The sequence below is a fragment of the Dipodomys ordii genome, unplaced genomic scaffold, assembly GCF_000151885.1.
Source record: "Dipodomys ordii isolate 6190 unplaced genomic scaffold, Dord_2.0 Scaffold17, whole genome shotgun sequence".
Lineage (NCBI taxonomy): Eukaryota > Metazoa > Chordata > Mammalia > Rodentia > Heteromyidae > Dipodomys > Dipodomys ordii.
In genome coordinates, this window is record NW_012267233.1 from 11,542,578 (window position 1) to 11,558,980 (window position 16,403).

General features: G+C 32.3%; 1 protein-coding gene across 1 annotated transcript in view; it reads right to left on the reverse strand.

Moving 5' to 3' along the window:
• The window catches only part of Vps13b (vacuolar protein sorting 13 homolog B (yeast)), a 548,051-nt gene that overhangs the window by 289,113 nt on the left and 242,535 nt on the right, over positions 1-16,403 (reverse strand). Inside the window, exons 25-28 of the mRNA XM_013012393.1 lie at positions 7,389-7,560; positions 6,775-6,889; positions 5,389-5,455; positions 1,369-1,777 (exon numbers count right to left, since the gene is read on the reverse strand). Of these exons, the coding sequence (XP_012867847.1) occupies positions 1,369-1,777; positions 5,389-5,455; positions 6,775-6,889; positions 7,389-7,560 (763 nt within the window). The remainder of the gene's footprint in view (positions 1-1,368; positions 1,778-5,388; positions 5,456-6,774; positions 6,890-7,388; positions 7,561-16,403) is intronic.

Below are 16,403 nucleotides of genomic sequence, written 5' to 3' on the forward strand. Positions count from 1 at the left end.
AGCAGTGCAGGTGTGACTCAAGTGGTAAAGTATTAGATTTAAGTGAAAGGCTGAGTGCGAAGTCCTGAGTTCAAGAGCTGTGACCAAAAGGGAACCCTACTGCATTGTTGGTGGGAGTGTAAACTTGTTCAACCACTTTGGAAAGTGGTATGCAGGTTCCTCAAAAGACTGCACGTAGAGCTCCCCTGTGACCCAGCAATCTCACTTCTGGGCATTTACCCAAATGATTACAAACAAGGCTATACTAAAGCTACCAGCACAACTATATTTATCCCAGCATTATTCACCATAGCTAAGATATGGAACCAACCAAGATGCCCTTCAGTAGATGAATGTATCAAGAAAATGTGATACATATATATATATATATGTATGTGATATATATGATTCCATATATATATATATATATATATATATATATATATTGGAATCTCTCTCCCTCCATCAGAAAGAATGATACTGCCCCATTTGTTAGGAAATGGAAAGACTTGGAAAAAATTATATTAAGTGAAGTAAGCCAAGCCCAAGAAATGTAGGTCCCATGGTTTCCCTTATTTGCAATAACTAATTATGTCTAGGGCAAGCAGAAAAGGTCAAAAGCTTTGTATATATGACCATATAAGATGATGCTAAGTGAAATAAACCCCACGATAGGGACACAAGAGGTTTTATCTTTCTTGCTGTTGTTTTTAATGTACTTACAATATACTATGTGATTTGTTTCTTTTGTATGTTCTTGCCCATGGTATAACCCATTTTCAATGTATTTGATTGTGGTGCCCTGCATCTTGTATGCACATTTTTCTAATTTGGGAAGGGAAAGGGAAATAACAAAATGCTGAAATAAGGATACAGGTTGACCCATTGTAACAATGAGATGTACAAGACACTGTGTTAAAAACAAACTTCACAACTTCGGGGGACAGAAGAGGGAAGGGGTGAGGAGGTGGCGAGGGAAGATATGGTAGGGGAAAACAAAGGAGGAGGTAACAATGCTCGATAGGAAATGTCCTCATTACCTTACTCATGTAACTGTAACCCCTCTGTACAGTATCTTTACAATAAAAAACATATACTTTAAAAAAAGTACTGAGTTCAAGCCTCAGTAACAGAACATATACAGCAGCTGTAATAGTCAAAGTTAAGGTCAGATTTCTTACTCTTTTAATTACTGGAGCCAGATAGTGTCTGGATATAATTTATACAGATTTGATTATAAAGTAACTATTATGGTCCCTTTCTAAAACATTCCATTTTCTAAAGGTCTGCAAATAACCTCCTAGTAGTAAATAAACAACACCCAGAAAACTAAGATTTATGAAAAAGAAATTATTTCAAGGCAAAACAGAAAAGAACAAAAGACAATACCTCCAACAGTTGACTGTATTTCTTCTGTTTTGGGGAAAAAAATTCTGATTACACTTGTGTTTATATAAATCAAAGGTAAATTATGTGAAGTCAATGTATGAGTCCTCATAGGCTGACCAGAAGATTTTCTTTTCTCTTTTTGGGTCCTTGGTAGTTTGGCTTGAAATATACTTGCAATGGCATTTAGTAAAGGAAAACAAAGGACAATATCAAAGGCTTGTGCTGAAAGAAGAATTTCATGAAGAAAATGAGGAGAACCATCTGTCAAACCTTCAGAGAACTTATGAAAACTTCTTCGCTCATTTCTTGATATTAATTTATGGCGGACATTTTTTGTTACGGCTTTTGTATATGTCAAAGATAGAAATCCATGCTGCTGATGAGTGCCATCTAGAAGTTTTGTAGTTGTCTGTTAAGAAAATGGAAATCACAATAGACAATTCATTCAAAAAAAGGAAATAAGTATTCAAAAGGAGAAAAGTTACTTTTATATTTTAACCTTATAATCTTACTCATTCCCCATTTTTTTTATCTCTGCAGTACTGGAGATTGAACCCAGAACCTGGCACACTTGAGCCACACTCCCAGTCCTGTTGGAATATTGTTTCTGAGCTAACGGCACCCTAATTTTGCTTGGCCTCACCTTACTTGTGATGAATCTATATCTGTAGTAGCTGGGATTATAGATGTATTTTTACCATGTCTGGCTCCATCCTATATTTCTTAATACGTGACTGATCAATTCAGCAAATATGGGGGAAAAAAAACTTCTGTGATCATTAGAATAACCTGATAGGAATGCTCTTGTAAAGAAAATTTCAGGTCAAATTAGTGATAGAATTCTACTGCACAAATTACTCAATATAAAATTAAGAGTAGAACAGATATTCCCACTCTAACTTCCCAATACCTGAAAAAAGTTTCATATTTATTAGGATATAATAAATGGTTTTTTGAGAGTAACTAAACTAGGAAAAAAGAAAACAATGTCATATATTCAGATCAACTGAATATAAGAAGTAACAAAGCCAGGATATTTCTGAGCCTGTAATCCCATCACTCCAAAACTTCCTTTTCTTCTACTTCCATTCTCTCATGTTGAAGAGTAAAACCAATGTCACAGTAACCAAATGACAGTGTAAGTGGGAAAAAGTACACATCTCAGTTATCAATGTTTCTTTACATGTGGACATTACAATGAAGAAAAGTAAGAACAAAAAACTTTCTTAAAAGATCACTGTTTTGGGGCTGGAAATGGGGCTTAGTGCTAGAGTACTTGCCTAGCATGCAAGAAGCCCTGGGTTCAATTTCTCAGTACCACATAAACAAAAAAGGTGAAAGTGGCACTGTGGCTCAAGTGGTATAGTGCTAGCCTTGAGCAAAAGAAGTTCAGGGACAGTGCCCAGGCTCAGAATGCAAGCCCCAGGACTGGCAAAAATAAAAACATAAAAAAGTAAAAAAAAAAATCATTGTTTCTTTTCAATTTAATGGTTTAATGATTAAAAATCCTTGCAATAGAATATTTTTCCCATAATGATTTACCCTCAGAACACTTTTCATTATTTCCAATTTCACACTGTTTCTGGGTTCTCATTTCTGTTTCACATGAAACAAAAAGAAGCACAGTAAAGCAAGAAAAATTATTACTACCATTGCCACCATGTTGCTGGTTAGCAGGCAACAGCAGATGGAGGATGACTGTGGTATAGCCCCAGTTATGATGCCACAGTAATACCTCCCCTTTCTAAGTGTCTAAAGTGTACTTTGAAGAAAGAAGTACTAGTCACCAATAAGTTAAATAACCCAAAATAGTTATGAGTAATAACACTTGAGCCACGGAAACAGTACAAAACGTACATCAATGTATAAATATTTCAATTTAAGTATTTTAAACATAATGAGCTAGGAAGGTGGCTCAGTGGTAAAGCGCTTGCCTTGCATGCCTGAGGCCCTGGGTTTGATTCCTCAGCACCATATAAGCAAAAAGAAAAAAAGCCGGAAGTGGTGCTCTGGCTCAGGTAGTAGAGCGCTAGCCTTGAGCTGAAGAGCTGAGGGATAGTGCCCAGGCCCAGAGTTCAGGCCCCATGACCGGACCCCCGCCCCCAAAAAAGTATTTTAAACATATTAAATATAAGACTTGAAAAATATGAGACTTGAAAAACATGAAGGTGTTCATTTTTAAATGGCTGCATCACTAACTCCTTCAATCTAAGGGAAGAAATAAACCCAGATCATTGATAGAATAAAAATTGTTACTTTTCATACAGTAATAATGTTTTCTGCTGTTTAAAATGAAAGGATTAAAACACTGATAATTAAAGAGAGCTTGATAAAATGTATTTGAGTTTTAAAATTTACAAGAAATTATAAAGGAATCTCTACAGGAATTAACAATGAGTTATGCTTTTTCCTCTAAAGATATTTAATTGTTTTTCATAGTCTTTAATAACATAAAAAAGTAACCTAAACAGAACTCACATTGACAGATACATATTTTTCTAGTACAAAAAGAGACTACAAGGAAAAGTCCAAAATCAAATGAGAAAAATAACCCTTTAAACATTAAAATTTGTTTTAAAAAGAAAATAATTTACAATATTTTTCATGTTAAAATATATGTTTTAAATCTTTTTCAAGGTATAAATAAGAAAAGAAATAGGTAATTGGAATAAAGTAATGTTTCTAGTAATTTAATTATTTTTCAACAGTAACAGTATTATCTGCTCTTAATACTGAAAATTTTTGTGCTTTTTAATTACCTAAAATGTCACTTAAAATACTTATTTTAAGAACATGTGTTTTACCACTAGAAAATGTTGGCTTTAAATTTCTAAGTCATGTTATAAAGGTCTGTATCAGTAAATGACATAAGTACCAATTTGTCTAAGAGAGCATTACATAAGATCCTGAATTAGTTGCAAGAAAAAGATAATGACATAATAGAAATAATAATAATTATAAAGCAATCTCAGCAAGAATCACAAAAGGAATGACAAATGCAGTTACCAGTCAACTCTTGATCATTCACTATATGTATAGTATTGGAAACATAATATTTAACATCTTACTGTGATTTTCTTATGGTGATGGTAAAATTGGTCAGTGTTTATAAACCCAAAATGATATTAGTATTTACAATTGATTCAGAAATAGATTGTAGTGGAAAACCAATTTATGATGTAAAAATACATTTTTTAGATCATTTCTGAAGTGAATGAAATGAAGGGAAATGATAACCAAGAGTTGACTCTGTGGATAGTATAATTCTCTCTCTGGATTCCTGTTAGGGATGTTCTGTAGTATAATTTTAAAATGATTTCTTACAGAAGGAAAGATGCCAGAGCAATTACTGAAAGGGTCCTGCTTGCTGATGGGTCGAACCAACAAGGTGCGTCTGTTCAGCTTGTCAGTACAGGAAAGGAAGACACCTCCACATTGCCCCAAAGACCAACACTCTTCCCCAAGGCTTGAGGTGATGGACAGGAGCAAAGAAGGTGAAAAGACAAAAAGCAATAAAAGGCATAAGCAAAAAAAAAATTGGATAGATTTTAATTCTGCTCAAGTTTGTACAGGTTTAGGTCTGAGCCATTACTAGATTTGGCCCTTTGTCTGAACCACCATCTGCAAAAGCATTGCGAATGGAAGTAAAGAAAAAAAAATTGCTTTTAGTGTATATTACTTTTATTTAGTGGGAAAATACAATAAAACATAAACTCACTTGTGAAGGCAAAAATCTTTCAAAAAGTCACTATAACAATACACTGAATATAAAGTTTACTAATAAAAGTCCTACCTTTGTGTTTTTGATAGATTTACTTAACTGCTATAAAGGAAGATGGTTACAAAACATGAGCAGATTAAAAGTAGCTTTAAATTTATAACAAATTATGGAAGGAGTAAAAAGAATTTATATGCTGAGGTCTAATTCTATCTTGTAACCAATAGTTCTATTAGTGAAATAACAAAGACAAACAATTTAAAATGTACTTTTAACAATTGTAATTACTAAATGAGTCTCACCACAGGTTTTTCTTTGCACTGCAGAAATACTCCTTCAAAATGTCCTGACTGCCAACCTTCCCCTGGCCTGGAAAACATAAGTTTACCTTATCTGTTCTCTTCAGTTTCTCCAAGTTAAAAAATTGAGCATCAACAACTACCCAATAGTTCTAAAGTTTACAGTGCTATACTAAACTAAAACATGGATGAAACAATGCAATGGATAGAACCACTCAACATTAGCACCACCCACTGATAGTTCTGCATAGAAGCATTTCCCCTAATCACAAATTATAAATGATGCATGTGGTTAGTGATAATTTCTATCAACTATTTCTAGCTCATTCATAAGCTTTTAAGGTCCATAAAGTAGAATTTATGCCTATTCACATTAATCCAGTGTGCTTACTATAGCGTTTGGCACATAATGTATACTCAAACTCAAAATTAACTATTTAAACCTTAATTTATAGTAAGCTTAGAACTTAAAAAAAATTATTGTAAAGATACTGTACAGAGGGGTTACAGTTACATGAGTAAGGTAATGAGTACACTTCCTATCGAGCATTATTACCCCTCCTGTAAGCTTGGAACTTTAAACTTCAGTTCTAATACTGTATTTTTATATCGCTTTAAAAGATAGTTTTGGTATAGATAACTATCACGGGAAAGAGACACAAGAGATAACCATCAAAATTCAATTAATTAATTTCCTATTTCTATGACAAAAAAATCATACTCAGTAATATAAGAATATACATTTAGCAAAATATTTTCTACATGAAAGTTACGACATTTTTCAGTTTCAAAGACTTGGAAATTATTGGTATAAACAATGGGACATACATGATAACAAAATTTAGATGGTTTTAAATTAGAATTAGAAAATGTTTAGAAAAATATTTTTAGGCCACATGCAGAAACAAATGGGCCTCTGTAGCACATATTTGCATATAATCTACCTCAGATGAAAGTTTATTAGGGAAGGAACATTGCCATACTAGGAATATTCACCACATGAATATCAATGGTACAAGAGTTGTCGAAGTGCTAAAGGATGTGAGAAGTTGCTCTACCTTAGTGGAGATTATATAAGAAATGAATAGAGGTACACAACAGAACTGTTAAATAAGTTCCAGACATGATAGAAAATATATAATACATATAATAAGTTGTGTTAAGGTATCTAACTTATTTCATTTAATATGGCAAAGTTATTTATGTAGATTCATGTCCTCTTACAAAACACAATATTATCATACCCCATATAAATATTAAGTAAAAATTAACAATTCATCTGTTAATAGCCCCCCTTTAAAAATAAAGTAATAAAAATTGCCAAACTTAAATAGAAAAATTCTTAGTCACTTTGTTCAAAGAACATATTTTTCTGTATTCCTTATTTACCTGCTTCTATAGTGATCAATATTGAAACTCTCTATTTTACATTTCACTTTGGTATATACATCCTGCACATCTATGGAAGCACTGAGATCTTCTAGCTCACTGACCATACAAACCTCTGCAAAAAGAAGAAAATACTGTATAAATATAGACTCTCATAACAAATAGTAAACTTCTTATTTCACATTGGCACATACATCCTTAATATCTACAGAAGCAAGAGACTATACATATTTCTATAATCAAGTATATATCAATAAGCTTTAAAATTAAGCTAAGTCATCTATTTCAATATAGGAAAAAGTCAATCAATGTTTAAGGTGCTAAATCCAACATCAGTCAAGGATCTTTACAGTATTATTAATGATAGTGATATAATTATCCCATGGCTATTAGTGTACATCTTAATACAACAAGCAAAATGGAGGTACTATAAAATGAAAGAAAATATGTACTCATAAACCTTAGTTATCACCACAAATTGAAAAACTTGAATTAGGCATAATGATGTGTCTAGTGAATTATAAATGACAATAAACAAACTTAAGTATATGGTTCTTATAAATGTAGTGCTTAATATTTGATCATTCCAATAGAGAAGAAAAGTTCTCCCCTACCTGTGTTTTTCTTTTCAGGGTCTGGAGCAAAGAGCTTTATAGTAATTTTAGGGAGCACCCACTGCATCCAGAGACTAACACGACCACTGGATCCACCAATGTTACTAGTAGTTTGTTCCAAGGTAACAGAATCTGAGAATGGTGAATCATCGCCTGCTTGGATAGAATCACCCTGAGGAAAAAAGGAGATGGGGATAAGACTTGTAGCTTAAGGAAAAGTAACTAAAAATTATATATATATATATATTTGGTCAGTTGTAGGGTTAAACTCTGAGCCTGAATGTTGTCCCTGAGCTCTTCAGCAAAAGGTAAGCCACAGCACCACTTCCAGTTTTCTGGTGGTTTATTGGAGATAAGAGTCTCATGGACTTTCCTTCCCGTCCTGGCTTTGAACCACGATCCTCACTCAGATCTTAACCTCCTGAGGAGCTAGGATTACAGGTGTGAGCCACCAGTGCCTAGCCACTAAAACTATAATTTAAAATTTATAATTTTATATATTTTAACTTTCTACAATGTATGTAATTATATATATATATATATACACACACACACACATATATATAAGGCACAAAGCTGTCTACTCAAATGGTTTATATAGTTACAATGTACATGTTTGATATTCAGTTTTCTCTAAAAGTCCAAAACACCTTGAATAACTTAGGATGCACACTAATAATAACTTTCTTACAGAACAAGGGTGTATAAACTATAGCCAAGGACAAAATTCAGTTGTCTTGGGGAATAAGCTTTTAGAAGATGTCAGTTACATTCATTAGTTACTGTCTATGACTGCTTTTTGAACAGAGTCAAATAGCTAACACAGTAGCTGTGATGTATAAAGGCTACAATTTTTACTATCTTTTACGGAAAAAATGTTTATTTATAATGTAAAGTATTTGTGAATGAATCTGTAATAACCATAGCAAAATTATTAGTATAACAAAACAATTAATAATGGCTTACTTTTGTGTGTGTGTCGGACGTGGGGCCTGAACTCTGGGCCTGGGCACCGTCCCTCAGCTCTTTAGCTCAAGGCTAGTGCTCTACCACTGGAGCCACAGCACCACTTCCAGCTTTTTCTGCTTATATGGTGCTGAGGAATTGAACCCAGGGCCTCATGCATGCAAGGCAATCACTCTACCACTGAGGAACCTTCCCAGCTCATGGCTTACACATTGTAATATAAGGAAAGGAGACATTAATATTAAGTATAGTTGACAATGCTTAGTAAAATGTTCCACATGATTAAAACTTAGGAGAATAAAGCATGAATTCATTTGAGTCAATAATATTAACTTATGTATAGCTGACAGTGATTACTAAACTGTTCCATATGATTAAAACTTAGGAGAATAAGGCATAAATTCATTTGAGTCAATATTAACTTAAAACATGTATAAGGTCCTAATTTAGTGCTATCAAACATGGTGTCAAAGGTTTCTTGGTCTTTTTGATAGCTTTTAATAGTTCAGAGTAAAATAAACCATTTTATTTGAAGTCAAAACTATGGTTGAATAGCTTTAGTTTCAAATTCAGGTTGACAGTGCTAAAGACAGCGATCATTCCTTGATATGTTAAAATTAACTATCAAGCATTTAGATTTTTTTTTAATTCCAAACTTTGCTGTTCTTTTATAATCTGAAAATAAACCCAAAAACTGCAAGACCAAATCAAATATAACAAAGGATATTAGTCTTAGCATTAGTTACACATATTTAATTAAGCTTAGACTAACAAGCAGTATGATTTGGTAGGATGAGACGCCAGCCATGTGATTTTATGCAAATAATTTAACTTCACAGTCCAATACCTTCTTTGAAATATGGTTCCCCTCCCCAAAGATGACTTTATTGAGATTAATTACATAAATTTCACAGTACTGTGGTGTGGTTATATTTAGCTAAAGTCACAAACACATTTTAACCTTCACAGGTTAATCATTGTCATTCTAATCTACAAAGTTTATGAACTATGTGAAAATTAACAATAATACTATTTCTTCCAGATCAGGTGATACATACATTTCTTTCCTTCTGCTTAGTATCTGCTGTTTCCTCTTTCTCTCCCAGTCCCTCTCTCCCATCACCGCTCTTGAATTGCTTATTTCACTTTCATCAATGTCCAGTACAGCTGATAGGCCCCTCTACTGTACTTTTTCACCTGCTTTCCAATGACTCTGTGCCCTCCCCTCCCAGCTTCCTTCAGATGTGCATGAGTATAAACCATATATGAGGTAAAGAATATATAGTCATCTAAAAATGATAAACAAATGAAGAAGATGTCCTTTGTTTTCTTTTGGGTTATAATATGGTTATAATAATGATATTTGTTTCTTAGTGTTAAGTTTGAAAAAGAGCATTATACTGAAGTATAAAGTGAAAGAGAGAGAACAAGAGAGGTATATATTAACATATAAAATTCAGTATTCCTGCTGTCTTTCTCATTTGGTCATCTAACTTCACAAATATTTCCATTTGGTATGTATCCTAGACTCTAACGGTTCTCTAGTTTTTTTAATTAAATATTTTTATTATCTTTAAGTAGTTGCACAAAGGAGTTGCCATTCAACAAAGGTCACTGGTGTTTTAAGTATCTCAAACAAAATGTTCTTTGCTAAGTATTTATAACCAGTAGGCCAGAGTCAGAGGAAAATATTAGTCAAAATTTTAATAAGACATATAACAAGGTATGTATGCAATTTTCTATGAATAATTCATCAAAGAAGTTACTAATTTCATTAGCCTAAATAACCAAAAATAAGAAAAATAAATAATATGTACAAAATAACCCTGGCAAAGACATGCTATCCAGTCAAGAATAATATTCAGTTTAGGTATGACACTTTGGTTGTGGTCTTAAGTGTTTTTGTTTTTTTTGATACAGTTTCTCACTATGTAGTCCAAGTTGGTCTTGAATTCTTTATCCTCCTAATCTGTCTCCCTAATACTAATATTACAGGTGTGTGTCATCCCTTGTTAAACATCAGCATATAACATGTTTCTAATCAGAAGAAAAGTCAAATTCCCTGAATCCCCAAAAAGAAACAGGACAAAATGAAGATTTCCAAAGAATGACATCTGTTTATTATAGGCACATGTAGACACAAAGTAAGTACTAGAGTCAGGTAATTTACTATGCCAGAAAATTAGTTATGTGTGGTAGTATATGTCTAGAATCCTAGTCTTTAGGAGATAGAGACAGCAGAATATACAGTTCAAGGCTAGATTGGGCTATGAGACCAAAAGAAAAAAAAAATGAAGAGGGAGTGAGGGAGGAAAATGGGGGAAGGATCAGGTGAGTAATAGACGGAGGGAAGGAAGGACAGAGATAGAGAGAGACCAATAGTACATTCATTTCTTATCCCAGCTATATAAGTAAAACAAATAGCTTGATCTTTGTTGATGTTTCATATAAATGCTTCTCTAGAATAGGTAGTCCTAAATCTGCTATAATTGAAATTCCTAGAACTTGAGAAGATAAAAAAAATATAGTTTGGTAGGCTGTAACATCTAATGAAAAATTCTAGAAAATGATTGTATTTTTAAATAAAAGGAAACAAAAGAAGGTATGAATACATTTCTTGATAGAGTCTCAGAGCAGAAGCATAAATAAATTATATTCTTTCAACAATTAGAGGAATATATGTCAAGTATGGAAAAACCTCAGAAAAAACAGCATCTCTGGTGCTACTGGGTATACAAAATAAAATGCTAAGAAATATAGGTTCATATTTAATAAGCCCTATTGAAGTTTCATTTGTAGTATGTTAAACAGCTTTGTATTCTCTTCCAAATCTATAGTAGAAATCAGGCCAGAAATGGAAATGAAAAACTACTTTCCCACAACTTTCTGCTTAGCTCTAAAATAAACAGCTCATTCACCATTTTGTTGCAAATTGACCAAAATACTTAATTTCTTCTTCTAGGTGAATTTATCTTTGTTCATCAGGAAGAGCAAACACTGCAGCCCTTCATCCTTGCCCCGCTTAGGTCAGTACTGATCATAGTTTTGGCCATTACTATATTTTCTTATCAAAATAACTTCAGCATTTTTGTTGAATGGCATAATTTCCCTAAGGATTAAACACTTCCACCACTGTTTGTACTTAAATCAACAGTAACACGTGGTCTGCCAGAACTTCCACTACCTTTGCTCTTGCCATTTCATTGCAAGGATAGGGAGGTAGGGGAGATGATTAGCTGCTTTTAAGCTCAGTACTCAACTCTTTCTCACTCTACCATGACAAAATTTGAAATACAGGAAGCTGAAATTGTTTGTATGTGTAGAAAAACACAGTGCTCACAATCAACCTGTCAGTATGAAAAGAATTAGTCATAAAATATAAATCATCTAGAGAACCATATAAATACTTCAACATATACTTTTTTTACTCATAGAAATAATATTTGTGCCATGTAACACTACTTTTTGAGTCAAACAATTGTCAGAATGTGCTTTTCAAAACTATATTTACTTCTGGTAAATCCACCACATTCAAAAAATACAACAATAATATTTTTTACAAACATGAAAAAAACAACTATTTAGATAGCAAAATACATTTTAAATTTATGATTTTTCAAATGCATATTTTAATTTGAAATGTATAAAAATGATATTTGCAATTTCAATGTGGACTTCAAATACATAATTAAAAGGTAAAAGTTTATCCCTAAATATTGTGAATAAAATTATCTAAATAAAAACACTAATTGAAATGTTTATTTCTAGAAAAAGATTTAAAATAATTTCAAAACATTCTTAAAATAATAAATAAATATTTCAAGCAAAGTCTATCATCTAAAGGGCTGTTTGCATGTAAATCTGAGGAAAATTATGGGATAGGTTATTTACTTTTAAACACAAAAAATAGTAACAGTCGCTATCAATTTCTCAGTTCAATATTAACTTTTCATCAGCATAGTGATGTTTTCAAAATTAGTGTATTTTAAATAATTAAAAACATTAAGCAAGGAAGTAATTCACACTTGATTTTTGCTGTCTTTTTCTTGTCGGTTGTGGGGCTTGAATTCAGGGCCTAGGAGCAGTTCCTGAGCCTCTTTTTCCTAAAGGCTCTACCACCTGAGCCACAATGCCACACGCACAATGATTTTTAACTAGGCTGCTAATTAGTAGTTTTAATCTTGGAATAATAAACAATGTTGGTCAAATTATCCCATGATGCTAAGCTTCTAAATATTTGTAAGTTAATATAAAAATTTCTGCTTTAGGTAAAATGGTATTCTAAGCACTTCCTCAACATTTTTATAACCTACTTCCCCTCTTTCTCTCTTGTCTTTCTCTTTCCTTGTTTTGTCTGCTGTATGTATGTATGTGTATATATATGTGTATATATGTATATGTGTGTACGCACATATGAAAATAACCAGGGTCTTTCTATGTACTCCAGGTAGCCTGGGAGTCTCTATTTAGCCAGGCTCCTCCAAACAGTTATTATTCTGCTTCAGTTTCCCAAGTAATAGAATTATAGACAGATACCATGTCCTACACATTTTAGTTATTTCTCAAGCTTTGACATTTTATTGTTGTACCATTACTGAATAATCAAAAACACTACACATACATACAAGGTAAATATTTTTAAGTTAAATTGACTTGTCTAAAATCACAAATGAATTGCAGAGATTTAATTTCATCAATATAACTATTGATAATAACTAGCCATTCATAATAACTATTCTTTCTAAATTATCTTCACCAATACTACTGAAAATTTAACAATTCAAAAATATCATTTTGTTTATAATAATATTCAGGCACATAGATTGTGAATTTATCATGTAAGGAAAGTATGTAATTTTGTATATATTTGTGGGTGTGTTTTGGGGTTTTGAAAAGGAATAATCAAAATATTAAGTGTTTTTTAGTGGTGATTTGTTAAATGTTTTAATGGTGTTTGGTAAAGGTTTTTGTAATATCAAAATTTATGAAATTTACAAAATCATAGAATAAACTAAAAAAAAAAAGGTAAGATCTATCCCAGTAGGAGTAAAATGTTCCCCTCATGATTTTAAATACAATTTAGCAGAGCTGAAAAGCTTAATGTCATGTTGCCCAAAGTTTCACAAAATACCTAACTATAAAATGATAGTAAAAGAGTTCAAAGCTAGTGAAACCCTCTGGATTCTCTTATTTGATATATGTGTCATACATATATGTACATATATATATACATATATATCAGGTCACCAGACTAATATTCAAAGTTTTATCAATACTGGGATAAAATTCAGCTTCCAGAAACATAGCAGTTCTATAGCTCTGCAGTTTTATAAAGGTTTCTTGTAAATATTTTACAAAAATTAGTGTCTTTTGTCCACTTCCTTCTTCCTGTTCTCTAATAATCTTTTAGGTTAAAAATTCCTGTCTATCTAAGCAATGTTTAACAACCCTCCAATTTAAGAATGTGTTATACTGAAATGCTTTTCAATGAAGATTTTTTTTATTACAGTAGGTATATAGAATAATTAGAGATTTTTCACTTGAAAATCATACTTTTTGTAATGAAAAGCAAAAGCTAACATTTTCAATGTATTCTATGAAGGCAGTATTACCTTTATATCCAAATATGATAGTGCTATTATTGTAAGAAAAAAATCAAAGGCCAGTATCACTTAGGATTATAGATTTTAAAAATCCTTAAAAAGGGAAATACAAATACAACCAAGTCAAGCTCATTACAGAAATGCAAGATCAGTTTAACATTTGAAAACTAATGTAATTAACAAAGAAGGGAGATGAAGTACATAGTAATATCCTCAACTGACAAAAGTATCAAATATTGAGGAATAAATCTGGTATAAAACAAGCCATCCAATATACAAAGAGAAGCAAACTTTTACTGAAATTTAAAAAGACAAAAATAAATAAGGAAAATATTGTACTCATGGGATATAGGACATTTACCTATATAGGACATTTAAATAAACTAGTTATACTAACATATTGAGAAGAGTATTACTATTATTAAAATTTTACAGCTGATGCGGCTAAGTCTCAGAGGATAAATAATGAGATCATAAGTTACAGAAGTAAAAATCAAAGTTATGCAATTCCAGGTTCTTTTCCACAGAGTTAGAATACTTAGATCATGGTAATTAAATACAAGTTGGAGCAGTCCCTACCTTGTGCAGCACTAACTTCAAATCACTGTTCCTACTTTTGAATTCATAAAATGAAAATTTTCACTTAAAAGAATCTTCTGACACTCACTATTAGCAATCCAGTTTTGTAAATGGGCAGAACTGAGACATGTTTGTTCATGCAACAAGCTCTGCAAAACTACCATACCAAGGAAGAAGAGAGGAAAGAGAGATTCCAATAAAGAATAGGAAAGTAACAGTAATCATTTAATAATTTTATCCAAGAGAAAAAAAGTACACCTTAGAGAAAATAAATTACTAACATTCTATTTTTTTGTTTGCAAGGTTACTATGGAAACCAAACACACTACTCTAATTTTCCCTTTTCCCCACTTTGGTATCTACAGTTTCTGCCAAAACTTCAAAATATAATCGAACACATTCAGTATGTTCAGCACATATTAATTTCCATTATAATTCGAGACCATCCATGTTAGCATTAAGCAAATAATAAAGACAGGAAATTATTCTAACTTAGAATATGTAACAAACCAGTACTGAATAAAATATCTTTAAAGACATTTGGATTTACTTTCTTCCTTTTCCTTCTTTTTATTCTCAATCTCCTGACTGTATCAAGCTCTATCTAAACCAAGTAGATCAGAAATACCAAAAGGGAGATTTAAAACTGAGAAATTAAAAAAAGAATATTTGAGTAAAAAAAAAAGAAAAACACAAACATAATGAAAGCAGAATGGAAGGGAGATTGATTGTTAAGGAACATGGAGAAAGAGGATAAAAATAATAGAAAATACAGAAAGAGGATAAAAATAATAGACAATTTGGGAATCATGTTGTTACACACACACACACACACACACACACACACACACACATACTAGAAAAAACTCACAGACAACAACTTATTAAAGTGATAAAGATTCACCAATGGATCAAACTGTAAATTTAATGTAATAAAAATATTGTATACTCATGCCAGGGGCTGGTGACCTCATGTCTGTAATGCTAACTAATCAGAAAGCTGAAATCTGAGGATCGTGGTTCAAAGCCACTCTGGGCAGGAAAGTCCATGAGACTCTTATCTCTAAGTTACCATCAAAAACCCAGAAGTGGCGTTGTGGCTCAAAGTGGTAGACAGCTATCCTTGAGCAAAAGAGCTTAGGAACAGCATCTAGACCCTGAGTTCAAGTCCCACAACCGACAAAAATAAGAGGTATATAAGACTCTGGAGTACAGAAGTTTTAATTGTAGTTTTGCCAGTTAGTATTTCTGTCCTTTGAGTGAATTATTTACCCTCTCCTGCTACAAATTCCTTACTATAAAAATTTTAATTAAGCTGTACACCAGTGGCTTATGCATTGTAATCCTAGCTACTCAGGAAGCTGAGATCTAAGGATCACAGTTCAAAGCCAACCCTGGGCAGGAAAGTCCCTGAGACCCTTATCTCCAATAAACCATCAGAAAATCAAAAGTGGCACTGTGGCTCAAGTGGTAGAGCACTCACCTTGAGCTGAAGAGCTGAGGGACAGTATCCAGGCCCAGAGTTCAAACTCCATCACCAACAAAAATAAATAAATTAATTAATTAAACTATATTATCCATCTCATAAAACTGGTTTGGGAATTAAAGGAGATACTAAATGTAAAATACTTAGTTTATCAAGTATTCCAAAATAGAAAGCTAATAGAAATTTACCTGATAAAATGTATTTTGTTTGGCCTGTGGTTCAGGGAAATTCTATACATAGTGTAAGTTAATCATTTTAAATTTAGTAGGTCTTAATGTATGTTTGCAGTTTTTGAAAAGACAAGAGCACTGGTACTGACCCAGAACAGCCAATTAGTCAATAATATACCATATGTAACTGATGAATAGCTTCTTTTGAAAT